At 38.8% G+C, this 12294-nt stretch overlaps 1 protein-coding gene across 1 annotated transcript; it reads right to left on the reverse strand.

Annotated features, from left to right (window-relative positions):
• Window positions 1–1904: 1904 nt before the first annotated feature.
• On the reverse strand, window positions 1905–6850 carry LOC105398777 (odorant receptor 49b). Its single transcript, XM_048623270.1, has 5 exons — window positions 6063–6850; window positions 5785–5884; window positions 5352–5450; window positions 4450–4605; window positions 1905–2058 (listed from the first exon to the last, which is right to left on the reverse strand). The coding sequence occupies exons 1-5, from the start codon at window positions 6821–6823 to the stop codon at window positions 2005–2007; spliced, it is 1170 nt and encodes a 389-aa protein (XP_048479227.1). The 5' UTR covers window positions 6824–6850; the 3' UTR covers window positions 1905–2004.
• Between the last annotated feature and the right edge of the window lie 5444 nt (window positions 6851–12294).

Consider the following 12294-nt stretch of genomic DNA (forward strand, 5'->3'; position numbering starts at 1 on the left):
ATCTAAATTGTGAACAGATGCAATGGTTGAGAGAGGACTGCCTGCCAGTGTGGGGGACGTAAGTATTTGCAATCGATTACATCTGCAATCCTAATCCTAACTAGTATTATAAATGCGAAAGTAACTGTGTCTGTCTGTCTGTCTGTTACTCTTTCACGCCAAAACTACTGAACGGATTTGAATGAATTTTGGTATACATACGGTCTAGACTCTGGGAAAGAACATGGGCTACGTTTTATCCCGGAAATCCTACGGAAAAACTTTTTAAGGCGAAGCGAAGCGCGTGAATACTAACTGCCAGTTTCAATAACTCTATCTACCGATGACTGGAGTAACTTTCATACTATTTGACACATGAAAAAAAGTAGATACCAGTCATCGGTAGATAGATACGAGTTATTGCAACTGGTAGTTAAAGTTATAACCTGTCAATATCGTATCCGATCCACTGTATCTAATCTTGTTATTTTTAATGATTTTATTACTGAGGAGATGGACTCGAATAACAACCAGGTTGCTACAATCTACACAGATTACAGCAAGGCCTTTGATCGTATTGACCATTACCTGCTTCTCCAAAAAGTACATATCATCGGCGTGAGGGGTCCACATACCTGAATAATCGCAAACAAGCTGTTGTTCTTAATGGTTTTACATCTTCCTGGAGGAGTATTCCATCAGGTGTCCCTCAAGGATCTCTACTAGGACCTCTATTATTTATCATTTTCATTAAAGACATCGACACGTGCTTTATAAATTCTAACTATCTGTTATTCGCTGATGACCTGAAAATATTTAGAAAGGTAAGCAATTCTTTAGATGACGCGTTTCTCCAGGATGATCTTCAAAGGCTTGACCAGTATTGTACAAATAATAGTCTAGACCTCAATGTTGACGAAGTGCTATTTTATTGTGTTTACTCGCAAACGCAAGCCATTCATGTGCTCCTTCAAAATTAAAAATCAATCACTTAATCAGGTTTATAGCACTAAAGATCTTGGAGTTACTCATGATTCAAAATTATTATTTGATTCGCATATTGACAACATTGTGGGCAAAGCTAGTAGGGTTATGGGTTTCATTATGCGTGTGTCAAAACCTTTCAAGTCAATGAAGACCTTATTCTAGGTATACGCTAGTCAAATATGGAATCCGAAATACGAAACCTATATAAACAGATTGGAGAGAGTACAAAAAAAGTTTACTCGATTTCTTGGTTTTAAGTACAAACTACCCAAAATGTGCTATCAAACAAGATGCAGTAACATGCACTTCATACCTCTTCAAAATCGCAGAGAGATTGCCGACGTACTATTTCTAGCTAAATTAGTGATGGGTAATAACGACTGTCCGTCATTGCTGTCCAAAGTCCGTTTGAAACCGTTATTAAATGTACCCACCTCAAAAACCAACTAAAGACAAAACTCATTCCTGATCAGAGCTTGTAGAACTTTTAACAAATACTTTACTGGTTCTGACATAGATCTTTTTTGTAACAGTTTGTCCTCAATGAGACATCATCTCATAAATGTGTGCTGTTAGTTTAAATTAATAAGACCCTTTGTCTTTTATGTGATTGTGGGTAGGTACCTATTTGGGTTTTTATTAATTGACACGGATTTTTGTTTGCTCCTACTTACAGTCATTACTTTTGTGTTATATGCGGGAACCTGTTAATGGCATCAAGGTGTTATATGTTCATAAGTCATATTTAGTTATTAACTAAATGCTGTTGGTTCTCCACGAAAATGTAAAAATAAAAAATAAATAAAATAAAGTATGAAAGTAACTACCGGTCATCTGTAGATAGAGGTATTGAAACTGGCAGTAAGTTGGTAGCTAGGGATATAACTACATATATACTCCGCTAGTTTGACTAATTAAAAACTGGTAGGTATAGATTATAGAAATGTTTATTTATAACAATGAAAAATGTAAGTACAGAAATTGACAAAGAAAGAAATATTAAGTAATTTTAAGGATGTTAATGTTGACTCTCCGATTTCAGGATACTGTTGTAGTCATAAGTTTGTAGAAACTGTAGGTCACCTTCACACACTGGAAAAAAGGTAAGTGTTAGAAGTTGTTTATAAAATATCTACACCCAAGGTAAACAACAATTAACAAGTAGCTGTAATTTAAAAAATGTGTAAGAGTATATCCAGAATAAAAACAAATTAAAATATGCCAGTGCTAAAGTGACCACAAAGCAAATACAAAGTAGAGCTGCCATATTTCGTTTTCTATATAGGATGAGATGAAGCCACTAATTGGGGTTGAAGGCTGAGGTGCGCGGGGGTGCGGGACGCGAACTCCATCTTAGTTCAAGTAGATGAACTTTTATGTAAAGCTCAGGTTAACGCCATCTAAGTTCAAGTAGAAAAAGTAGCCTCTGTGGTTATACATTGCGTAGCTCATATGATATCTGAAGGCCAAAGAAGAATAAATGACGCAATGTATTTCAAATTTATTTGTCATTGCGAACTGGTAGACAGGGACGGACTAAGGCATAATATAAAATGGGGCGCTAAATGGTCAGAATTAAATACAGTATGAGAAAAGGGAAACATGAAAAAAATATTTTAATATGTTTTGTTTATTAAATAGTTACCTATTTAACAGTTAACTTTTTTTTATTATTTATATATTAACACTTATTGTTAATTAAATGGACAGTACTCACTATCGTTATTACTCAATAGTTTTACTCGAAGTCGGGTAAAAATCTACGTATGGACCGCAAAACTCAGCTCAAAAAACAGCTCGAGGGCTCGCGCCGAGCCGACCCGATGGAATTAAATGAAAGTAATTTTCGTCGAACCTACTCGAAGCCGCTCGAAATATGTGTATGTGAATACTAAACGACGCGCCCCACTCGATAAATCAAAGCTGAATGGGTGGACGAAAGTCCATGCCATGGGTTATATTATACCCGACAGTTTAGCTCGATCGAGTAATACCGTATGTGAGTACGGACCAAAACACCAGATGGCGGGATCGACAGCTCAACGTGCCCTCCAAACACGGAATCGTTTTCATTTCGGATATTCATGTTATTAAAATCAGGTATAATATTAATCACCTGTAAAAAGAACAGTCTTATTAAAATGCTGTCGCTTTGTGACTGTTGTGTTTGGAAGTAGTAATATGCCTGAATCTAATATTTATATATTTCTCTATAATTTCTTTGGAGAGGTGTGTGATATGATTAAATAAAGGTGTCTGTTCTTGGATATGTGCATTTAGTGAATGGAGCCAATCCTCATTTATGGCTGATAATCATAATCACGACGCACCCACACACTCCCATATCGCCGCCATTGTTGTGCCTCAGTGTTTAGTTAGCGAGATTCCTTCCGCCTTTTTCAACATCGATGGTTTTAGTAATTAATTGAATTTTACCTGCTCTTATTTTTTTCAAACCTTATTTTCGTGTTTAGTAGGTATGTCCTCCGCATTAAAATGTAGAGAACATATTTTGCTGTATTTTGTTGGACTCAGCCTGTGGATTAGTTTAATTCATTGCTGCTTCAATGCAGTGTCAGGAAATCTAAGAAAAACTTAATATTAAATTCATAATAAACATGACGCCCCCTATTTATTTTTTACGGGCGGCATCCGGCCTGAGTACATCCCTTACTAGTATTTCTTTTTGACACAAGATGGCGCTTCCAGCAATTTAGAATATTCTAGAAGTAAAATAAAATATAATTAAAAATATTACTACGCGTGAAAATATACTTTGTTTTCGTCCACAAATCTTCTATCATCACTGTAGCTCTTACATCCAACAATGAAACAACTTCATTTTTATCGAGAAACACGTAAAATAAAATCATTTCAAGACTCAACTGTACCGCTCAAGCTCGGGACCTGTCACGCACTGATGTCAGCACCCCAAGCGTGGAGTATCTGAACTACAGACCGTGTGACGACAGGTCGAACTTGGCTACGTCACGGCTACGTTGCTCAACAGCTCTACTATGTGTTTGCTTTGTGAAAGTGACTTTAGAATGTGGCCCCCTATCCCGATTTTCGAATTCAAAATGTATTGAATTTGATATTAATGACTTCACAAATCTTCTATCATCACTGTAGCTCTTACATCCAACAATGAAACAACTTCATTTTTATCGAGAAACACGTAAAATAAAATCATTTCAAGACTCAACTGTACCGCTCAAGCTCGGGACCTGTCACGCACTGATGTCAGCACCCCAAGCGTGGAGTATCTGAACTACAGACCGTGTGACGACAGGTCGAACTTGGCTACGTCACGGCTACGTTGCTCAACAGCTCTACTATGTGTTTGCTTTGTGAAAGTGACTTTAGAATGTGGCCCCCTATCCCGATTTTCGAATTCAAAATGTATTGAATTTGATATTAATGACTTCATAAATATTACTTCATTTTAGCTTCGAGATAGTGCCCCTGCTCCAATATACTCACAGATATAAAAGTGGCCACCGTCACATCATTGAAAGGACCGGCTTGATATATGAGTCGTTTGTCAGTGGTTGAGGACATGATGTAGACAAGACGACGAATCGCCGCACTCTTGTCGACCCAGTCACACTCGTACACCGCAGCGCTTATTATCTCACTCTGAATAAAAAGGTGAACACAGATATGAGCTAAGGATGATATCCTCCAAAGAATTTATTTATATAACTGTATAGGATATAAGTGTACAAAAGGTAATGCCGGAAGATTTTCTACCAGACAACTTACAAAAGGTACAGGAAACCTAGTAAAAAGGTATAAGTCTGTTTTACATACTTTTAATTAACTTAAAGTTAAGTTAGATAAAGTTTAATTTTCCGCCAGAGCTTTCAAAGCCTGTAAACTGAAATTCAAATCTCCTTGAAAGACGAGAAGCAGTGGACAAATATTGGACAGCTGATCATATTCATTTTTAATTAGTTCTGTATGGTCATGACATAAGTATACGTAGCATCTTCAACACACGGGTCGCATGCGTGACATGTAGCCGGTAGTCATTAGACGAGGAAGGTCCTTAGGAGAGGCTTATATCTTTTATAGCAGAGGACGCAAGGGCGTACCCAGGATTTCAGCTAGGGAGGGGCAGCTACCCAGGATTTCAGCTAGGGAGGGGCAGCTCATACCTGTTTCGAGATGATGGTCGCAAAAATTCCCACTTGGCAGGCAAATTTACGTTAATTTTATCTTCTAGGGGATTTTTTTCTTCTCCTACCTGGGTACGCCCATGAGAGGACGATATGAAATTGATGATTTAAATTCGTCACAAAACGTTGAAGATCTTACACATGAACTTTGGTACTACATAACCCAGTAGTTAATTACAATATCTAGTTACAATGTGTACTTGCCTGGTATAAAACTTGCTGTCCATGCCAATAATAGTAAAAAGCTTCGACTATCAACGAAGCAACTAACTCCACTGACGTTATAGTGGCCGAGAGTCCCAACTGTAACAAACGTAAGAATAATTACATTCCCACTATTGTTTCACTGGAGGGTGAATCGAAAAAAAAACGAAACCTGTCATACAATCAAGTACATTTACATATAATACCTACTTTAAATTTAAAAAATTACTTATGTTATAAAATAGAGACTAGGTACAGAAAAGCCAAGCGTGTAACGCCTTCCTGCCCTTAAGACAGGTTGCCGTTTGTGGCTAGATGCGGAAAGCAGAGAACATTATGCTATTTGGTGCACCAACACCCTGAAGATAATCATGATTATGATAAACCAACGACTCTGTTCTGATAATATTGAAGGAATGCATTAATATCTTACTTTTGGTAGGCTGAAAAGTATCAAACTCATATTAATTGATGCAACCAGCAGGTATAAAAACAACACTGGAGACATTAATTCATTGCTCAACTTGTGAGTGCTGTAAGATAAAAAAAACACATAAGTATTTAATATCAATCAAAAATAATGAATAAAAAATATGATTACCCCTTTACATGCTAACATCGGTTAGCACTGCATTAAGCATCGTCGTAGGTTTTTCTATATTGTACAAATTCGATGTCAAATAATAAACATTAGCACGATGCACAACTTACTCCAAAATATCGATATATCGCTTGTAACATTTAATAAGACTCTCGTGTTGCTTCTCTTCCGTGTCTTCGTCGAGGGCCGTTCGGAACATGTCCCGGAGCACCTCGAGCTGGCCGGCCAGCGTCATCATCACCGACACCGACATGGAGTCGAACACCAGCAGGTAGGACACGCCCCCCCACGCGTAGATGAACTGGAACCCCAAGTAGAGGTACACGTTGAGCCGGCCCCCCGTCATCGGCTCCGTCGGCCACAGCCAGAAGAACGACACATACGTCGGGTCCACCACGCCAGTCGTCTCCATCTGAACTATCACACTAATGAAATTCTCCCCGTAGTTAACAAAAAACGTGCCCATCCCGCACAGCCAGAAATACCATGTGGTGCGCTTATTGTACTTTATGTAACTGCTTACGATCGTCTTTAATTGCTCGTCTCTTAGCTGCTCTCTTTCCAAACCGGATAGCCAGTAGATTATTTTGTTCCACCTATCCCAGTTCCAGAAGAAGAATGCCAGTTTCGTCAATCCGAGGTGGAAGAAGCCGGTTTGAAACATGTTTACGAAAAAATGTAGCGGCCGACCCGAGAAGGGAATGTAGATGACCTGACTCACTAGTGCTAAGGCCAAAGACCACGGGATCGCATAGTATACCCTCGGGGCGTCCCATAGTTTAAGTAGTTTCACATAAACTATAGGAAAAGACAAGGATGGAAACTCGGGATCAGTAAAATACTCATCAATGTAAGTAGTGAACCACTTCATATTTTGGTATTCAAGCGACTGTATTCAATGAAAATCGGGATAGATGTGGCTATTTACCTCTACTTTAAAATAAAGACTTTAGTGATTAAACTAAGTAGGTATACTCGCAATGGCAACGTATCAGGGTTGCGGTGGTAAATGTATAAAACGATGTCTCTGAGAGAGCACAGTGGATTTTTTATTTGTGCTGAAGTGACATTCATGAATAAGTATATCAATTCGTAAACAACTTCATCTAAGTAAACCTCTCATAGTATTGGTTCAAAATACAGCCAAATACTAATTAGCAATCTGGGCCATTGAGTTTAAAAACTATCCAAAAACAAATTAATAATAATAAAGTTTTACTTAAATAGCCTTAATAAAGTTATCTCCGTTGCCTAAATTGCCATCAAGTTTATCCTAATCTGATCTGGTCATCATCAGTTACGTACCTGCGTACTCTTCCGAGACCAATTGCTATTGTTAATCTTTAAGGGAAAAAGAAATATAGGCATAAACGATATTACCAAAAATATTAGAAACTCTCTTCTATGCATGCAATTACTCTAGTTAAGTAGCCATACAAACAGCAGGTGGTCAGAATTACACATACGTAATATATTAAACAAAATAGCTAATGTCGTAGTTTATGCTAAATAGTAGGTTTAAAAAATAGGGGCGGACTGGACATCCCACTTTGAACTTTCCCCTAAAACGTTTTTTTAGTCATAAACTATTATTTTATGGGTGTTTACATAGATAGGTCTTATAATCGTCTGCGAAATTACAAAATGAGCAATTAAGACGTTTTACAGGTATCTGAGTAGACATTGAGGAATAACTGAAAAGGAAAGTACTCAAAAGTCGAATATCAAACAAAGAATTTAACGATAAACGCACTGACTTACGCCTTGTACTAATGTACTCCCTTGCGGGGTAGGCAGAGGTGCATTGCTGCACCCACTTTTCGCCAGAGTGTTATGTTAGTCCCGATGTAATAGGGGGCGGGCCTATTGCCATTTTACGGACACATCCAAGACCCGAGAACAAATATCTGTGTTTAAACAAATATCTGCCCCAGCCGGGAATCGAACCCGGGACCATCGGCTCAGTAGTCAGGGTCACTAACCACTACGCCATTCGGTCGTCTATATCGTCGAATTTAACGATATTATTCAAATATAATGGTTACCTACAACTGTTCTCTTATCGGAGAATTGAAGTAACAAATTTGTACAAAGGCAAAGGTGATATAGCTGATTGCGGATCGTACAGAGGCATCTCTCTTCTCTCAGCAGCTGGGAAGATCTTGGCCCACATCATTAACACCCGTCTATCCCAACACGCCGAAAGTATGCTCCCAGAAACACAATGTGGTTTTCGTCCAGGAAGAGGTACAGTGGACGCCATATTTGTCGTTAGACAAATCCAAGAAAAATGCCTCGAACAATACCGTCCTCTTTACATGTGTTTTGTTGACTTGGAAAAGGCATTCGACAGAGTGCCGCGTGAAGCCTTGTGGATCGTGTTAAAGAAAGCTGGTTGTCCTGAAAAGTTGTTAAACATAATCCGTCAGTTCCACGAAAATATGATGGTGAGAGTTCGACACGAAAATAACTTTTCAGACCATTTCCCAGTAACCAGTGGCGTAAAGCAGGGCTGTGTCTTAGCCCCCACTTTATTCAGTATATACTTTGCTTCGGTAATGCGTGATGCGGCTAGGACTTGTAATGGTTTTATCCAGATCAGCTCGAGAACTGACAGGAGTATTTTTGACCTGTCACGGTTTAGAGCTAAACAGAAGGTTACCCAAACAGCTATAATGGACATTTTATACGCCGACGACGTGTGCCTAATGGCTGATGCTGCTGAGTCTCTTCAGACGTATGTGGACAATTTACACTCATCGTGCCGCAAATTTGGTCTGGTTATAAGTACCAGTAAGACCCAAGTGCTAAAGCAGCCCGCCAGAGGATGTGGCAAGGATCATTCTGATATCACCTTGGACAGCACAGCACTGGAAGAAGTTTCAGTATTTAAATACTTAGGCAGTCGGTTAAGGAATGATAACACCCTTGCATCTGAGATACCAGCCCGAATAGCAGGTGCTGCAAATGCCTTCGGAAAACTAAAATCACGCGTCTGGAACTCACGTGACCTGAAACTTCAGACTAAGTTACTAGTATACAAGGCCATAATACTGCCTATCTTATTGTACGCCGCCGAGACGTGGTGCTGTTACAAAGCAGACATCAAGCAGCTTGACACCTTCCACCTTAAGTGTTTAAGATCCATTCTGCGAATTAAATGGCAGGATCGTATACCGAACACTGAAGTCCTACGTCGATCCAAACTGTCTGGAGTTGAGTCTCTCATTGCAAAGCAACAATTAAGATGGAGCGGACACGTCTTACGCATGGACGATAGTAGATTGCCAAAGGCAGTTTTCTACTCCGAACTCTCGTGCGGGATGCGCAAGCAGGGTGGACAATATCTGCGCTACAAAGACGTACTTAAACGTAATCTTGTGGCTTGCAACATTCCGACAAAGAGTTGGGAGGAGCGTGCGCGTAGTAGACCAGAATGGCGTCATACCGTCCACACAAATGTGGACCGTTTCGAACAGAAGCGTCTGGAAGACCTTGATGCAAAACGCCAGGCACGGAAAACCAGACCGAAGCCCTCCTACAACTACACGTACAACTCGTCTGGCCAACTGTACTGTACGCCTTGTAGTCGTGTTTTCAAGACGAAGTTTGGCTTTGCAAGTCACATCAGAGCCCACCAAAACAACAACCCGGATTGAACATACAGGAGTCGCCGTCGCCGGATACGGTGTGGAGGACATGATGAGCAGGCATTAAAAGACTAATTTGTTAATTTGCTGATCATCTAAACCCCGATATTTACCTTTTAGAGGAAAAACCAAAAGTAGGATCTTAGTGTTTGAATTAATATTTTATGTAGGTAACATGATGCCATTTACTGCACTTAATACAGTAATTTTGATATTAGCCGCATTTATTACTTATTATAAAAAATAAATCTTTATACCCACTTAACGTCAAATAAGCTCATTTTTAAATTATAGTAGGTATTATATTAAATTTCAGTAATAATGGTGTTAATATTACAAGTAGGTAAGTAAATTAATATTACAGTAAGTATCGAATATCGTAATAACCGGACCGTGCATCTCAACTAGGTACCTCTAAACTTTCTCTCCCATCCGTGTAAATAAAAAGGATTCTAAATTATATTTAATCGTCTCAAGATTATATGTGATATGTGTAATGACCAAACGCTAAAAGGCGCTTTAAACACAGCTACAAACAGAATCCTTCCAAAACTAGCGAGGACTTGGCGCTCTTCAAACGTGTTACACATATTATTTAGGCTACAAATGTGGACGAAATGGTTTCCGTGTCCGAAACAGACCCGGCGATCGGACCGGTAATCTAATTCCGAATTCCAACCTATTAGCCCTCATTGCCATGCCTACCTAACCTTTTATTGGTGATAGAGTTGGCCTCTGTCGACAGTTCCTACGGTATAAAGGTACAATCTCATTGCGATATGAAAATGGTTCAGCAAAAATAAAATAGGTTAGGTACCAAGATCTATTTGAGTTTAAGATAAAATACCTAAATACAAAATTATACATGATACATGAACCTATAAATAATATGGTATTTTCGTACGGTAAAATGCCTCACATGGCTTCGACTATATTAACCACACTGAGTGTGTGCAACACAATAACTAGTACTTTTTATGTATTGTTTTTCACAGACCATATTAGGTCAATATCACTTTTTACTTTTGCTCTTAATCTATAACGAAATATCCGTGGATCCCTTAAACAGCTTCTTTCTAAATCAGCACGTTCCCAACACACCACTGTATGCGTTGCAGAAGCCGGCTGCAGTGGGTCTAAACTAGCTTACGAAAATCTAAGTTTCAGAGCGTTACCGCTGCTCAAATCTCGACAGCTCTCCTTCGTTCGTTTTGGTTACAAGCTAAAGTAACCCTCCAGCACGGATTGGAAGATAGATTGGATTTCATTCGTCGGCCAGTTCGTCGACAAACTCACGAACCGAAATAGGAAATGAAGCCCACACGATCAGAAGCGTGGACCGTGCATTCGGGTCTCATTTCCCGCAACTAGCTCAAACAGCAACCAGTACAGGTTATGAAATGAACTAATGGATCAATTATAGATTGTCTGGAAGACATCACTCTGATAAGACCGCCTTTTGTATGTAGTTTATCTGAATGTCTGGAACTGGAACTACGTTATAAAGAAATCCGTCCGCTAGTTTATATCATACAAAATTAAATTAATAAATTATATGTATTAAAACTAGATTCAAAAGTATATAAGACTAACGTAACAACAGCGTAAGATGACTGTAGGTACATATAATTATCTAAGTAGGTACGCTTTACGGGATTAAAAGTCATCGAGATTATATTATAGATCTTGGCGTAAACAAACTTGTAAAATGTCTAAGTAAAGCGCAGACAAACACATCTCACACGCGCAACGTATATATGACTTCTCTTTGTCGGTCGAGGTAAAAGGTAGCAGCCTGAAATTTGGTCATTTATTGGTGATAACTGAAGTACTTATGCTGTTTAAATAGTCTTGTTTCCCAATAATGAATGAATTCAACCAGCATTGTCAATATTGGAGCAAGCAGCTCAGTTAAATTGTTTCGTTTTAACGGACATGGACAATTGTGAGAATTTTAAAGCAATTTAGCGATGTACATTTGTACAGTCCACAAAAAAGTTAATGTCCCAGCGCATCCAATTTTATCCTAAGACCATAGAATAACGAGTACTAGTACTAGTACTACTGTACTTGTTATTCTATGCTAAGACTAGGTCTATCTAACCACAATAACTTATTACTATAATATCTACAGCCGGTATAAAAGGTAAGAAGATAAGCCTATAATCCATAGTAATAGGGTTCGCTGAAGAAAATTAATATTGATCATCCCGTGAGTCATCTGCAGCGAAGAGTGTCATTAATACTTCGGCCTTAATTAATAATCTTAGCTCGTATCTCAGTCGCTGGGAACAATTTATGCAAGAGGCGTGGCGCCGCATCGGGAACCATAATCATGATTTAAAAGCCACCTGTTTATCCTGAATTCCAACAGCCCTGGAATCTGCTTTGAATAAGTACGACTTGACTGAAATTAAAAACCTCCAAATTTATGATAACATGCTGTTGCCACTAGCTTTGCTTTGCTTTAAAAGGTTTTCCCGTGGATGTTCCGCAATCAAATAGTTTTTTTTTTACCATAACGTTTTATGCTGCAATATGCGTATTACGCATTGCATATTACATAATGTGAAAGACACAATGAGAATTCATTCAGTAATAATAAACTATAAAGACATAGAGACAGACATACACGCAACATGCCTCTCGATACCTCTCAGACTTAATCGACTCATAATTAGGTAACTGGGCC

The sequence above is a fragment of the Plutella xylostella genome, chromosome 9, assembly GCF_932276165.1.
Source record: "Plutella xylostella chromosome 9, ilPluXylo3.1, whole genome shotgun sequence".
NCBI classification, from domain to species: Eukaryota; Metazoa; Arthropoda; class Insecta; order Lepidoptera; family Plutellidae; genus Plutella; species Plutella xylostella.

Bases quoted from the DNA above. Each gene is read 5' to 3' on its own strand.
- LOC105398777 (XM_048623270.1), bottom strand. From the start codon at position 6,823: ATGAAGTGGTTCACTACTTACATTGATGAGTATTTTACTGATCCCGAG. The intron at 5,451-5,784 runs GTAAGATATTAA...CGTTTGTTACAG, and splicing joins TACTTTTCAGCCTACCAAAA to TTGGGACTCTCGGCCACTAT. The intron at 2,059-4,449 runs GTGAGTATATTG...CCTTTTTTCCAG, and splicing joins CGGTGGCCACTTTTATATCT to TGTGTGAAGGTGACCTACAG.